The sequence below is a fragment of the Mustela putorius genome, unplaced genomic scaffold (genome assembly GCF_011764305.1).
Source record: "Mustela putorius furo isolate JIRA1106 unplaced genomic scaffold, ASM1176430v1.1 tig00000997_pilon_pilon_pilon, whole genome shotgun sequence".
Lineage (NCBI taxonomy): Eukaryota > Metazoa > Chordata > Mammalia > Carnivora > Mustelidae > Mustela > Mustela putorius.
The window spans coordinates 3,300,204-3,315,236 of NW_025421527.1; the positions used below are offsets into that span (position 1 = coordinate 3,300,204).

Consider the following 15,033-nt stretch of genomic DNA (forward strand, 5'->3'; position numbering starts at 1 on the left):
TCCATCCCCTTCTGTGGGTTTATGTGTCTGCCTTCACTATTCTGATGCTTTGGTTTTGTTATTGCTGTTATTTTCGGTGGCACTGGAATATGATAACAAATAAAAATTGTACCTATGGATAGTATGAAGATTTCCAGCTGCCCAGGGAGGAAGGCTGGGAGGCACCAGGGTCGTGTAGGCCCTCATGGGCTCTGATAGGTATAGCAGGTCCTGTGATGTGACATGAACAAAGGTCTTTCTTGTGAAAGCCTTCTGACAACTTCTCAAAGAGGAAGTCCTGAAGAACCACAGGAGCCTGGTGCACTGGGGTGTGCATAGAGCTACACATGAATGCACATCTTTGCCCGTGGAGTCTCTACTGAGGCAAGCACATTTTGTAAAGAAAAGGCTGAATTGGTCAAGAAAACTTGCATTGAGGCAAATCGTGAAAATTATTCTTTAATGTAGTATTAGTCATGTGTTTGTATATTTTTATTGCTATTTTATTTTAAAAACATAAAATAATCACTTGAGTTTTTTGTGTATGTGTACATAGTGACATCATGCTTACAACCAAGTCAATTAACAGTGCCATGGACTCTCATCTAGAATGTCTTCTTTTCTCTCTTATTTTGCTTTCTTTTGGTGAGAACACTTGGGATTCCCACCTCTTGGTAAATTTCACTTATTTTAACTTCTCTGCCTGTTGCAAGCAGGCTTCATCTTCAGGCTTTTATCTCTGGTGATGAAAAAAATGATTGCATTTATTTCAGGCTTTATACCCTGATCTTATTATCCAGAACAAGAGAGAATACCTCTTTTCCCTTCATTAAGCATCAGAATCAGACCCCACTGACCTGTACCACTTGGAGCAGGTGCCTGGCCTGAATCATCACTCTGGGTAATACAAGTGGCATCTATCAGATGACAGCCCTGAACTGCATGTTACCTGTCCTTCCTATAGCCTGTCACATTTTTAAGGATCATTTCTACTAATGACCTCAGGCTGGCCCAGGGTACACATGAGTGTGCAGTCAACCATCCAAAATCCACATGGTGACCACAGAAAGATGAGACGGACTGCAAGTTAGAGAAACAGCCAGTCAGTCTGATCCATGAGAAGAGTCCAGAAATCCAATGATTTGCTCTCTCCCTTCCCATATTTTCACCTTTCCCACCTCTCCTATGTCAACATTATTTTCTGGAAATGTCCACATATGTAGGGCCAGGAGCCTGCACATGCTCCCTCTGGATGCTCCACTGCCCTAGGCTCCTCTCTCAGCACCTGCACTTATTAAAACTAAGTCCCTATCACCTAGTTCATCCCACATAAATAGTGGCAATAACAAACTGGTTACAAACAACAATGAAAACCACAACCAAATCAGGAAAGCAAAATTTTCAAGCTATGAAGACAGGGAAGACCTTTTCTTCCTCACTACTTTACACTCAAAATGTCCCAGCTGCATGTCAGAGCTTGAGAATGGTTTGTTGTGTTAATTAATGAAACCAAGAATAGCTGAAATCTAGTTATGGATGTCTCCACTCACACTGCCATGGGAGTCATCAGTTACAGAGGGTCCATCTTCATTATTCATGGAGTCTGTCTGTCAGCACATACTCCATGAATTGGCCTACCTCCTCACATTGATTTGTAACCCCCAACACAGGCACCTGCCACTATTCATGGACACGTAGAGTAGCTGACAAGAATCACCCACCTCAGGTAATCTCAGCTGAGGCCAGACCAGGTGCCCCTCTACCTTATGGTGTTAATTCCCACACTGTAAATATGTGTCCTATTCACAGCCCATTTGGTGCCGCATTTTCTGAATTATGTGCTCCCACTTGGTGATTTCAGAGTTTAAAAAGGCTCTGAAGCCCAGACTGACAGGTATTCTGCAGGAATGACTGGTATTCTAAGCACAAGAAGGTGAAATGTTCCTCATGACAAAATATGTGTGTAGGTGAGACTTGCTCAGACCTTTGATGCAGAGCTGTGGGCCCTGTGTTCACTGATAATGAGTCAAAGATGCAGGAAATCCAGGAAAAGGAATAAGACACCTAGGAATGGGACACCTAGGTGGGTCCTAGGAATAGGACCCACCTATGTGGGGCCACTCCAGAAATTGCTAGAGTAACATCTAGCACACAATGATGGTGCAATGAAAAAGGATGAAAGTAACTATATTCATGAATTCATGAGAAGATGACCATTTCCTGTTTGTTCAGAAAACCATTGTGAGCAGCACTGATGCAGGGCAGGAAGCCAGAGACCCTGGTGATCACAGTACCCAAACTGAGAAAGGTTACACACTTCCGAGCTGGTGTTTCAGTATAGGGAAATACACTATACAATAAATTATTTACAAATACAAGTGTATATTAGAAAAGATGTCTTTATTTTTTTAAATTTTTTATTTCTTTTCAGTGTAATAGTATTCATTGTTTTTGCACCACACCCAGTTCTCCATGCAATCCGTGCCCTCCCTAATACCCACCACCTGATTCCCCCAACCTCCCACCCCCCCCCCCGCCCCTTCAAAACCCTCAGGTTGTTTTTCAGAGTCCATAGTCTCTCATGGTTTACCTCCCCTTCTATTTTCCCACAACTCCCTTCTCCTCTCCACCTCTCCTTGTCCTCCATGTTATGCTCCACAAATAAGTGAAACCATATGCTAATTGACTCTGTTTGACTTAATTCACTCAGCATAATCTCTTCCAGTCCCATCTATGTTGCTACAAAAGTTGGGTATTCATCCTTTCTGATGGAGGCATAATACTCCATAATGTATATGGAACACATCTTCCTTATCCATTCATCCGTTGAAGGGCACAGACACATAGACCAGTGGAACAGAGTAGTGAGCCCAGATATGGACCCTCAACTCTATGGTCAAATAATCTTCGACAAAATAGGAAAAAAATATACAGTGGAAAAAAGTCTCTTCAATAAAAGGTGCTGAGAAAATGGGACAGCCATATGTAGAAGAATGAAACTCAACCATTCTCTTACACTGGACACAAAGATAAACTCAAAATGGATAAAAGACCTCAATGTGAGACAGGAATCCATCAGAATCCTAGAGGAGAACATAGGCAGTAACCTCTTCGATATCAGCCACAGCAACTTCTTTCAAGATATGTCTCCAAAGGCAAAGGAAATGAAAGCGAGAATGAACTTTTGGGACTTCATCAAGATCAAAAGCTTCTGCACAGCAAAGGAAAGAGTCGACAAAACAAAGAGGCAACCCACGGAATGGGAAAAGAAATTTGCAAATGACAGTACAGACAAAAGGTTGATATCCAGGATCTATCAAGAACTCCTCAAACTCAACACACACAAAACAGATAATAATATCAAAAAATGGGCAGAAGATATGAACAGACGCTTCTCCAATGAAGACATACAAATGGCTATCAGACACATGAAAAAAGGTTCATCATTACTAGTCATTAGGGAGATTCAAATTAAAACCACATTGAGATACTACCTGACACCAGTTAGAATGGCCAAAATTAGCAAGACAGGAAACAACATGTGTTGGAGAGGATGTGGAGAAAGGGGAACCCTCTTACACTGTTGGTGGGAATGCAAGCTGGTGCAGCCACTTTGGAGAACAGTGTGGAGATTCCTCAAGAAATTAAAAATAGAGCTTCTCTATGACCCTGCAATTGCACTCCTGGGTATTTACCCCAAAGATACAGATGTAGTGAAAAGAAGGGCCATCTGTACCCCAATGTTTATAGCAGCAATGGCCACAGTCGCCAAACTGTGGAAAGAACCAACATGCCCTTCAACGGACCAATGGATAACAAAAAATGTCTTTAAATGGACACACAAAAAAGCAGTCTGGATAGTCATCAAATGTTATGAGCAGGGGCTCCCAGAAATACAACCCCACATTTCCCATAGGAGCAATGGCTCACTATTACTGACTTCACGTCCTCAGCACTATAACACAGAAGCCATGATGCCATGATGCTCTGCATGCACGGTCCTTGCTGGATCCCCATTCATTCCTGACCATGACACTCTTGTTCTCCTCCCTAGAGCATCTCCTCTTGCTTCAGCAACAAACGTGCACTGCTACCTCTCAAGCATCACATTTTATACACCTGTGAATCCCCTGCTAATTTCACTCAAATGCAAATTGCTTCTGTGGGTCTCTGCTGAGTCCAAGACCCCATGTTTCTAGCAAACCACAAGGTGACAAACCTGCTGCTGTCCCTGAACCCTACGAAGAACAAGCATTCTGCCTTCCCCTTTCAATTCAGAACACTTGGAGCAACAGGTCCAGTCCAATAGGTGGCTGTAGTTAAATAATAGAAATCTACACAGGAAACTTGTTTCTACTGAGGGCACTAGAGATGTCAACATGAACAGGGAAAGTGTGAACTCCCTCAGCCAGGTGACAAGACATTTAACAAGAAAAGCATCAAACATCTCAACTACTACAAACATGTGAGCAAGATAGAAAGAAAAAAAGAATGAATTTAGCATACATTCAACACATATTTTCTTTTTTATTTATTTCTTTCTTTTCAGCGTACCAGTATTCATTGTTTTTGCACCACACCCAGTACTCCATGCAATCTGTGCCCCCCCCAATACCCACCACCTGGTTTTCTTTAGGGACATATTTCATGCAGGTGACACTCCCCATCAAGGATACAAATATTAAAAAGATATGGTCTTTGCTGTAAAGAACCTTAAGACTTAAAAGGCAAAAGGGACCTAATGGGTCAACAAGGACTGGGAGTCAGGAATAGATTAGCCAAAGTGCAGGCTTAAGTGGTGGAAATTCTCACCAGGCTGAAACTGCTTCCACTACTGATTCAGAAAGGGCTCACTAGAAGAAGTGACATCTGATGCCTGTGACCAATGAAAGTGCTGAGACTTCATTTTACACTGAGTCAAATTTTGACTGTAGAACTAAGTCAGAACAACAAATCCTGCTAAATTACATGGAGCTTATATTGACAACTGATCATTAAGCAGAAATGAAAGACAAAGTTGCACACAGAGAGTTGCAAGGGTATCACTGTTGAGTAGGGTTTAGGTACGTACCAGAGCCTGGGCTACTGGGATCTTGCTCAGAAGGGAAGCCAGTGCACTGAAGTCTCCAGTGTGTTTTCCTGAGAGGAACAGAGGAAGAGTCATTCTGCAGCAGGTGGAGGTGAAGACTGTAGGGGGGAAGGGCACTGAGAGCAAGAGGGCTGAGGACAGACTAAAAGGTGGGGAGACACCTGGGAAAGAGCAGAAAGGTGGCTCCAGAGACTTACCAGTGCCTGCAGAGCCACAACGTCAGACCTGCCAGAAGCACCAGGGGCATTATCACCACCAGGAAGTCCAAGGCTGTGGTGTGTGACTGCTCTGTGGGTTTGGTCCACAGAAGATACCATTTCCCATCCATCCCATGTTGACCTGCACCTCCCTCTTCCTCTTTCCATATGTCATCCTCTGCCTCACCAACTGCCCTTCTTCCTCTCTCTTCACCCATCCCTTCTCAGGGATGGTCTTTCACCCAACCACATGCACCCTCCCACATCCTCAGGACCCTCACCCTCACCTTTTCTATTTTATGGGTTACTGGTTTTGTGCCCTTTTTGTTCTGGGGTCCCTAGATTCCCTAATTTTTCACGTGGTTCCCTTGCTGTGCTGGAGGAACACCCATACCCTCTCGCAGCCAGACCCAAGTTCTTTCTTACCCCAGTAGAGGACCAAGTCCTGGCCTCCTAGACTGCTGTGTCTCACCCGGCACAACAGATCAGCTGCTTCCCTGGTTTTCACATCCAAGGACACCTGAAGATACCACGTCCCATCAGCATGGGGCAGAACATCACCTCGCTGAGTCCCCTGTTGCTCCTGCTCACCCCGCATCCACATCACCCACACAGGCTTTGGGTAGAAGCCAGAGACATGGCACACCAGCAAGAGATGACCAGGACCAGGACTGGGGCCAGTGGACAGCCAGGCCTCTGGCCTCACTGCAGAGACAGAACAGGAATTCACAGATTAAATGGGTACATATCACATCACTTTAGACACATTTTTTCCACCTGTAGAATTCTGCCACCACCATCCTCTCTCCTTCTTGACTCCTTCTTACCCTGAAAATGAGTGTATGGTGCAAATTTGTGAGTGCAGAAGCAGAATACTTGGAGAGAGGGATGGAGCGGGACTGACCTTTTCGTTGGAGATCTGCCTTCCCTGCATCAAGAAGACTTGAGAGGTAAAGAGGACAGGAATCTATGATGAATGTATGCATTAATTCATTGCCTTCATGGTCCTGATTGAGTAGTCTGCAGACCTGTTGAGCCCTACTTCCTCCTGTTGGAGATGGCCACCATGTCATGTTCCAGAAACTCACAAGTTCTGATCCTTGATAAGCAATCCTCATGAAGCCTACTGATGCTTCTCCAAAGTGCAGTTCACAACCTATTATCAGCTGTACCTGAAAGGGATCTGGGGAAGAAAGACTCTGAGTTGTTGTACAGAGGGAAAGAGAAGAAATGAGATGAGTGGAAACCAGGAATGGAGGAAGCAAAAGGAAAAGTCTCAGGGGAATGGAAGGAATGCAACAAAGTTTGGTTTGATGGGGGGCTCACACAAAGGGGAAGTAGTGGTGGATAGAGGGAGAGGAAGAGGTGAATTATTGAGGAAGGAACAAATGTTGGAGGAGAGATAGAAAGGGTGTGGGGAGAGAGTAAAGAAGGGCTCAGTGGGGAACCTGAGGATAAAAACAGTCTAGAGCCAAAGGAGTGCAGTGGGGCTGGGGGAAAGCATAGTCAGATTTTGCTGCTGGGATTGAATGGGGAACAAAAGCACAGTGCAATCGTCAGTCACAGAATGAGGGAGCAGAGGGTGCCCGGTTGGAAGCCAGAGAAGGGGGTGGTCACAGGAGACATTAGTGGGAGACAGGAGAGCACAGACTGTGGTTAATGAGGAGTAAGAAATAGCAAAAGTTGTTAAGTTTAACAAGAATTGGGCTTCTACCCCTGCCTAGATGAGTGTGCTTCAGATTTATGACGGGGAGATGTGAGTTTCAGAAGATGGTGGAGGATCTTTCCTAGAGAAGGAAAGAACTCAAAGAAACACACACACACACACACACACACACACACACACCAGCTACCTCCATCACATCACATCTCTGAGGGAAATGAACTTACATTCAAGCTGCCATTGGCTGCCATGGTCATAAAATTTTAGAGGAAATCCAGTGTAGTATGATGAGAATAATTCATCTACTTCCATCAGCTCCTTGTTGCAAAATTTGCCCTTAGGCCAATGCTGAAGGAAAATGAAAGCTCCAGTCTTGTTGTTCCAGGCATGAGTCTGCAACTCATTCAGCCAAGCTGAGCCTTGACTTTGCATCCAGGAATGGTTGTAAAAGGATGTGGTCAGGATGATTCGGATACAGATCGGCTTCTGGAAGTCTGTGGAAAAGAACAGATAGACTGGAATAAGATGGCATTAAAAGGAGACTGAATGGTGAAGAAAGTGGAAGAATGGGGAGCCAAAATCTAGAGAACAAGGGAGACATAGTTGTCTCCAGAGACATGTGCCACCCATAGCCCAGAGTTTGGTACCCATCCTTCAGAAGATCACGGGGCCCTGGGGTCAGGATGTTCAGGGAGAAATCAGACTGACACGCTCACTCCACAAATATATGCTGGAGAACTCACTACACAAGTGCACACACTCAAAGGGAAATGCACACACACACACACACACACACACACCCCACAGGTGCACAGATGCTCATATACACAAAAACACTTATACAAAGAACTGACACAGATACATATACACACAAGTATACAAACGCGGAAACACATATATATACAGACACATGTACACACATACACATAATAAAACACATACATACACTCACACAAGCACACAAACACAGAGAGAGATTGACAGAAACACACACGTGTGCACCCACTGAATAAGGTCAGAGTTCTCGCCATCTTCACTGTCACCATCTGGGAGGAGAGCCACCAGCAGCACAAGTTGCAGGAACAGCATTGTACTTGCATATGTTCTGTCTGTCTCTTACAAAATCGGTCTTTGACAGTTGTTCTAACAAACCTACCCCGCACACAGCACTACTGTTCTGACTTCTTTCTCCATGTACCAGCCTTCCCTGAGTCTCTGCTAAAATAGAATTGTGCTCCTCCCTCAACCCTGGACACCTACTCAGACTCTCACTTCCCCTCCTGGTCTGACCCTCCTCTCTGGCTTCCAGCTTCTCCCTGTCACCAGCTTCCATCCTGTTGCCCATCTCCTAATTCAGTTGCTGCAGAACCAGTCCTGTGTGACATGGAAAAGTGACTACACCTCTCCCCTGACTTTCCTCTCATCCAGACAATAACCCATGAAAACATATGACTCCCCAGCACCCAGCCCTGGACCGTGTTGTCACTCTGAATTTTGGAACACTGAAAAGAAATAAAATGTGGGAAAAAAAAAAAAAACAAAAAACAAGTAGCCATCCCAGGGACGACAGGACGTTGAAACATCTGAGGAATAAGACCCCCTCAATCTGGTTTGCATTAATATATATTCACTCACCAAACATTTAGCACCTGCACGGATCCAAGCACTGCGCCACCCTCATGAAAATATGGTGTGCACCGTGCAGTCACTTCATTCAAGGAGCTTTCCGTCTACTCGGGAGGAAAAAAACACACACACGTAAACTGAGAACTATAACTTTCAGAGTGCGGAGTTACTTTTCTGTTTAGTTGGTTCTTTTTTTAAATTCTAGTTAAGTCAGGGTTAAATTAGTGATGTACAATATAGTGATCCAGAGAGTCTAGATAGTACTCAGTCCTCATCAGTGTAAGTGCAATGCTAATCCCCGTCTCTCCATTCACCTCCCCTCCGGGAGCCAGGAGTGTGTTCTCTATAGATGAGTCTGTGTTTCCCTTTGTCACTTTTACTTTTCTTCCTTTCTTTTGTTTCTTATATCCTACAGATAAGTGAGACCGTGTGGTACTTGCCTTTTTTTTTTTTTAACTGACTTAGCTCACTTCCCATCATATTCTCTAGCTCCATCCATATTGTTTCAAATGGCAACATTTCACGCATTTTTATGGCTGAGTAACATTCTGCTGTGTGTATATGCTGCATACTTTTTTCTTTATTCATCTGTCTATGGATGCGTGTGCAGCATCTCTAATTTGGCTATTGTAAGTAATGCTGCAGTAACCATTTGGATGCACTTTTTTTTTTTTTCAGTTTAGTGTTTTCACATTCTTTGGGTAAATATCCAGTAGTACAGTTACTGGATCAGGTGGTATTCCTGTTTTCAATGTTTTGAGGCACCTCCATACTGTTTGCCACAGTGGTTGCCCCAGTTTGCATTCCCACCAAGAGGGCTTCAGGGTTTCTTTTTCCCCACATCCTCCCCACCACTTATTCTTGTGTGTGTGTTAGGTTTAGCCAATATGACAGCTGTGGGGTGATATCTCTGTGGTTTTCATTTGTATTTCCCTGATGATGAGAGAAGTTAAGCATCTTTTGAACAATGTATTGGACATCTGGATGACTTTCTTAGAGAAATGTCTATGTCTTCTGCCTACTGTTTTATTAAATTTTTTTTTGTTCTTTTGTTGTGGAGTTGCACAAGTTGTTCTTTTGTTTTTTTACAAGTTCTTTATATATTGGATACTATCTCTTTATTGGATATCATTAGCAAATACCTACTCATATTAAGCAGATTGTCCTTCAGCCTTGCTGACTGTTCCCTTCCTGTGTACAAGCTTTTATTGTGATGTAGTCCCAACAGTCCATTTTTGCTTTTGTTTCCCTCACCTCAGGAGACACATGTAGAAAAATGTTGCTGGGACCAATGTCAGAGACCTGACTGCCTGTGCTCTCTTCTAGGATTTTTATGATTTCAAGTCTCACATTTAGGTTCTTAATCCACTTTGAGTGTATTTTGTGGAAGAAAGTGGTCCAGTTTCATTCTTTAACTTTATAGTTGTCCAATATTCCCAACACAGTTTGTTGAAGACACTGTCCTTCCCATTGCATAATCTTGCCTTCTTTGTCCAAGATTCAATGCCCATAAGGTAGTGTTTTTATCTCTGTGCTTTCTACTATGTTCCATTGGTATTTGTGTCTGTTTTCATGCCAGTGCTGTACTATGATTACAAGATCTGTGACAGATAACTTGAAATCTATCTCCAGCTTTGTTTTTCTTTTTCAAGATTGCTTTGGTCATTCAGAGTCTTTTGTGGTTCCATAGAAATTTTAGGCTTGCTTGCTCTCATTTTATGAAAAATACTGTCGGTATTTTGATAGACATTACATTAAATCTCTGGATTGCTTTGGATGAGATGGACATATTAACAATATTTGCTCTTTTAGTCATGAGCATGGAATATCTTTCCATTTCTTTGTGTCACCTTCAATTTTTGTCATCAATATTTTATAGTTTTAATTGTACATAAACGTCTTTCACCTCATTGGTTAAGTATATTCCTAGGTATTTTATTATTTTGGTGTAATTATAAATGGGATGGTTTGCTTAATTTCTCTTCCTTTTGCCTCATCACTACTGTATAGAAATGCAAGGGAGAGGGAGTCCAAGATGCCAGAGGAGTAGGGGAACTTAGTTCCATCTGGTCCCAGGAATTCACCTAGACAGCTATCAAATCATTCTGAACACTTCAGAATGCAACCAGAGATATATATAAAAAAAAAAAAAAAAAAAAAAAAAAAAAAAAAACAATACCTGCAACTCTGCTAATAGAAAAATGACCACTTTCTGCAAGGTAGGAGGTGCAGAGAAGTGAATCCAAAGTGATACATGGGAAGATAAACCACAGGGGGAAGGAGACTCTCTAAGCCAGCTACTAGAAAGTGATACAGCAGCAGAGCACAAAATCAGAACTTTTAGAAGTCTGCTCCAGTGAGGGACATCTCTGTATGAAAGATGTTCAGGTGGCAAGTGGGACAGAATCCTAGGAGGGGCAGTGTGGTCTCAGGATCCTTGAAGTCACAGGAAGACCAGGGTGCCAGAGTGCAGCAGAGTTTCCAGGCATCAGAGCACAGAAGCCAGCTACAACCAGTGAGCCTAAGAGTGGGCTCTCAGTTTGGGGTTGCCATGTACCATAACCTACCACACATTCCAGTGGCCACTTTCTGAGCAGGGTCCCAGCAAGCAGCAGAATCAAAGGAGCAGTGCAGGTGTGAGCCATAGGAGCCTGCAGTGCAGCATGTGGAGACTCCAAATGGGGTTTTATACTTGAGTTAGAACTACTCAGTCACAGGCTGGATGAGCACAGAGTGCAGATAGAGATCATGAAGACAAGAGAGGGTTTGGCTGATTTTCCCTGAGGATGCACTGAGGAGTGGGGCCTCAAGGTATATAATTATTATATAATTATAATTATTATATTACATAGTCCATAGTCTCTCATGGTTCACCTCCCCCTTCCAATTTCCCCCAACTCCCTTCCCCTCTCTAGCTTGTCCTCTATGCTATTTGCTATGCTCCAGAAATAAGTGAAACTGTATGGTAATTGACTCTCTCTGCTTGACTTATTTCACTCAGCATAATCTCTTCCAGTCCTGTCCATGTTGCTACAAAAGTTGGGTATTCATCCTTTCTGATGGAGGCATAATACTCCATAGTGTATATGGACCACATCTTCCTTATCCATTCATCCATTGAAGGGCATCTTGGTTCTTTCCACAGTTTGGCGACTGTGGCCATTGCTGCTATAAACATTGGGGTACAGATGGCCCTTCTTTTCACGACATCTGTATCTCTGGGGTAAATACTCAGTAGTGCAATTGCAGCATCATAGGGAAGCTCTATTTTTAATTTCTTGAGGAATCTCCACACTGTTCTCCAAAGTGGCTGCACCAACTTGCATTCCCACCAACAGTGTAAGAGGATTCCTCTTTCTCCACAACCTCTCCAACACATGTTGTTTCCTGTCTTGCTAATTTTGGCCATTCTAACTGGTGTCAGTTGGTATCTCAATGTGGTTTTAATTTGAATCTCCCTGATGGATAGTGATGAACATTTTTTCATGTGTCTGATAGCCATTTGTATTTCTTCATTGGAGAAGTGTCTGTTCATATCTTCTGCCCATTTTTTGATATGATTGTTTTGTGTGTGTTGAGTTTCAGGAATTTTTTTATATATTCTGGATATCAACCTTTTGTCTGTACTGTCATTTGCAAATATCTTCTCCCATTCTGTGGGTTGCCTCTTTGTTTTGTTGACTGTTTCCTTTGCTGTGCAGAAGCTTTTGATCTTGATGAAGTCCCAAAAGTTCATTTTTGCTTTTGGTTCCGTTGCCTTTAAAGACATGTCTTGAAAGAAGTTGCCATGGCCGATGTTTAAGAGGTTACTGCCTATGTTCTCCTCTTGGATTTTGATGGATTCCTATCTCACAGTGAGGTCTTTCATCCACTTTGAGTTTATCTTTGGGAATGGTGTAAGAAAATTGTCCAGTTTCACTTTTCTGTATATAGCTGTCCAATTTTCCCAGCACCATTTATTGAAGAGACTGTCTTTTTTCCATTGGATATTTTTTTTTCTGATTTGTGGAAGATTAGTTGACCATAGAGTTGAAGGCCATATCTGGGTTCTCTATTATGTTCCCATTGATCTATGTGTCTGTTTTTGTGCCAGTCCCATGCTGCTTGGTGATCACAGCTTTATAATATAGCTTTAAATCAGACAATATGATTCCCCCGGTTGGTTTTTTTTCAACACTTCCTTGGCAATTCAGGGTCTTTTCTGATTCCACACAAATTTTAGGAGACACTGTCTTTAAACAGAAACACACATGGAATCAGACCAGGTGGTCATCAGTTGGCAAGCATTGTAAGCAGAGGTCCCCAGAAACACAACTCCACATTTCCCCCAGGAGCAATGGTTCAACAGTCACTGACTCTGAGTCCTCAGGACTGTATAGGGCAGCCACAAATGCCAGGAATCACTGTATGTACGGTCCCCGCTGGATCTTCATTCATTCCCGACCACAACACTCCTGTTCTATTTCCTGGAGCATCTCTTTTCCCCTCAGGGATGCATTTACACTGCTACCTCTCAGACATCACATTTATGCACATGTGAATCTGTTGCTGATTTTGCTAAAATGCAAGTTGTGATTCATTGGGTCTCAGCTGAGGTCAAGACCCTGTATTTCCAACAAGCCCCATGCTGACAACAGTGTTGCTGTCCCCAAGCCCCACAAACAGCAAGCACCCTAACTTCCTCTTTTTATTCAGAATACTTGGAGCTGCAGGTCCACTCCAGTAGGTGTCTATAATTATATAATATAAACCTTCACATGAAAACTTGTTTCTATTTAGGGGCCTGGAGATGTCAACAAGAACAGGGAAATTCTGAAGACTGTAGCCAAGTGAGACACTTCTAACATTAACAGTACCAAATATTTCAACCACTACAAACATGTCAGGAAGCACATGTGGGTGTGTGGTTGGAGACCAGTGAGGGGGATGTCACAGGAGAAAGTTTATGAGACAGGATAGCACAACTTGTAGTCAATGAGAGGAGTGGGAAATAGCAGAAGATGTGAAGCTTCTCAAGGGTCTGGCTTCTACCTCTTGCCCACACAAGTGTGATTCAGTTATAATAGGGAGATATGAGTTTCAGATGCCTCCTCTTTTTCCTAGAGGAAAAATAAGCTCAAGAAGACACACACACACTCACACACACACACACACACAGCTGCCACCCTCATCTCACCCAGGAGGAAACTGAACTCACATTCAAACAGCCATTCACTGACATGATTACATTATCTGAAAAAATCTCATAGCGTTTGTATGGAGTATCCTTTCCCTTTCTGAGCATCTCCCTGCTAAAGCTGCCCTTGGACCAAGGCTGCGGATATGTGAAAGCTCCAGTCTTGCTGTCCCAGGCATCCACCAGCTGCAGCTCATCCACTCACGCTGAGCCCGAATTTTGTGCCCAGGGATGGTTGTAAAAGGATGAGATCAGGATGATTTGGAAGGAGGTCGGCTCCTCGAAATCTGTGGAAGAGAACAGTTTGATATTGGAAGAGGAGCACATGAGAGAGAATGGAGAAGATAGGGCCAGGGAGGGGAACCAAAATCTAGGGGACAAGGAAGCCATAGTTGTCTCAGGAGACATGTGCTGCCCCACAGCCCAGAGCTTCATACCCATCCTTCAGAAGAGCACACGGCCCTGGGGTTGGGAATGCTCAGGAAGGAACCAGGCAGACGCTCTCATTCCCAGGTATGTGCTGGGGAACCAACTCCCCCAGTGTACACATACACATGATTACACAAATACACACATACAGCATACACACATTTACACACTCCCACACAAACACACCCACAGACACACATGTGTACATGAGTACACACACATACAAACACATGTAGTACACGTATCACAGAAACAGATACACACACACACACACACACACACACACAGTGTAGGGCCACAGTTCTCACCATCTTCACTGTCACCACCTGGGAGGAGAAACACCAGCAACACAAGTTGTAAGAATAGCATTGTATTTGCAGATGTTCTTTCTGTCTCTTAGAAAGTTGGTCTTTGACGGTTGTTCTAACAAACCTACCCCCCACATAGCACTTCTCTTCTGACTTCCTCTCCACACACAACCTTCCCTGAGTCTCTGAAACAATGCAAATATGTTTCTCCCTCAACCCTGGACACCTACTCAGAATCTCACTTCCCCTCATGGTCTGATTCTCCTTTCTGACTTCCATCTTCTCCCTGTCACCAACTTCTATCCTGCTCCCTGTCCCCTAATTCAGTTGCTATAGGATGAGTCCTATGTGGCATAGAAAATGACCCTACCTTTCCTACATTTTCTTCTCATCCAGACAGTTCTCACATCCAGAAACAGTGCCATTGGGTCCCTAAGGCCCTTGTGACATCACCATGTGGCTCCCACCACCACCCTAACCATTCACAGCCCTGGAAACTGCTGCCATTGGGTCCCTAAGGCCCTTGTGACACTCAGGGTCCCATGCCCCATTTCGGGCTCTCCCCA

At 43.6% G+C, this 15,033-nt stretch overlaps 1 protein-coding gene across 7 annotated transcripts; it reads right to left on the reverse strand.

Moving 5' to 3' along the window:
* Positions 1–458: 458 nt before the first annotated feature.
* LOC101691406 (T-cell surface glycoprotein CD1a-like) lies at positions 459–8,193 on the reverse strand. Of its 7 annotated transcripts, none has more exons than XM_045086632.1 (7): positions 7,935–8,188; positions 7,156–7,422; positions 6,170–6,448; positions 5,692–5,970; positions 5,266–5,293; positions 5,051–5,118; positions 459–718 (listed from the first exon to the last, which is right to left on the reverse strand). In XM_045086632.1, exons 1-7 carry the CDS (start codon positions 8,026–8,028, stop codon positions 705–707), a joined length of 1,029 nt encoding a protein of 342 aa, XP_044942567.1. In that variant the 5' UTR covers positions 8,029–8,188; the 3' UTR covers positions 459–704. The 7 variants fall into 7 exon arrangements, with proteins under 7 accessions (XP_044942567.1, XP_044942564.1, XP_044942565.1 ...); XM_045086629.1 differs by having other exon boundaries at positions 5,266–5,356; XM_045086630.1 differs by lacking the exon at positions 459–718 and adding an exon at positions 3,084–3,126 and having other exon boundaries at positions 5,266–5,356.
* Between the last annotated feature and the right edge of the window lie 6,840 nt (positions 8,194–15,033).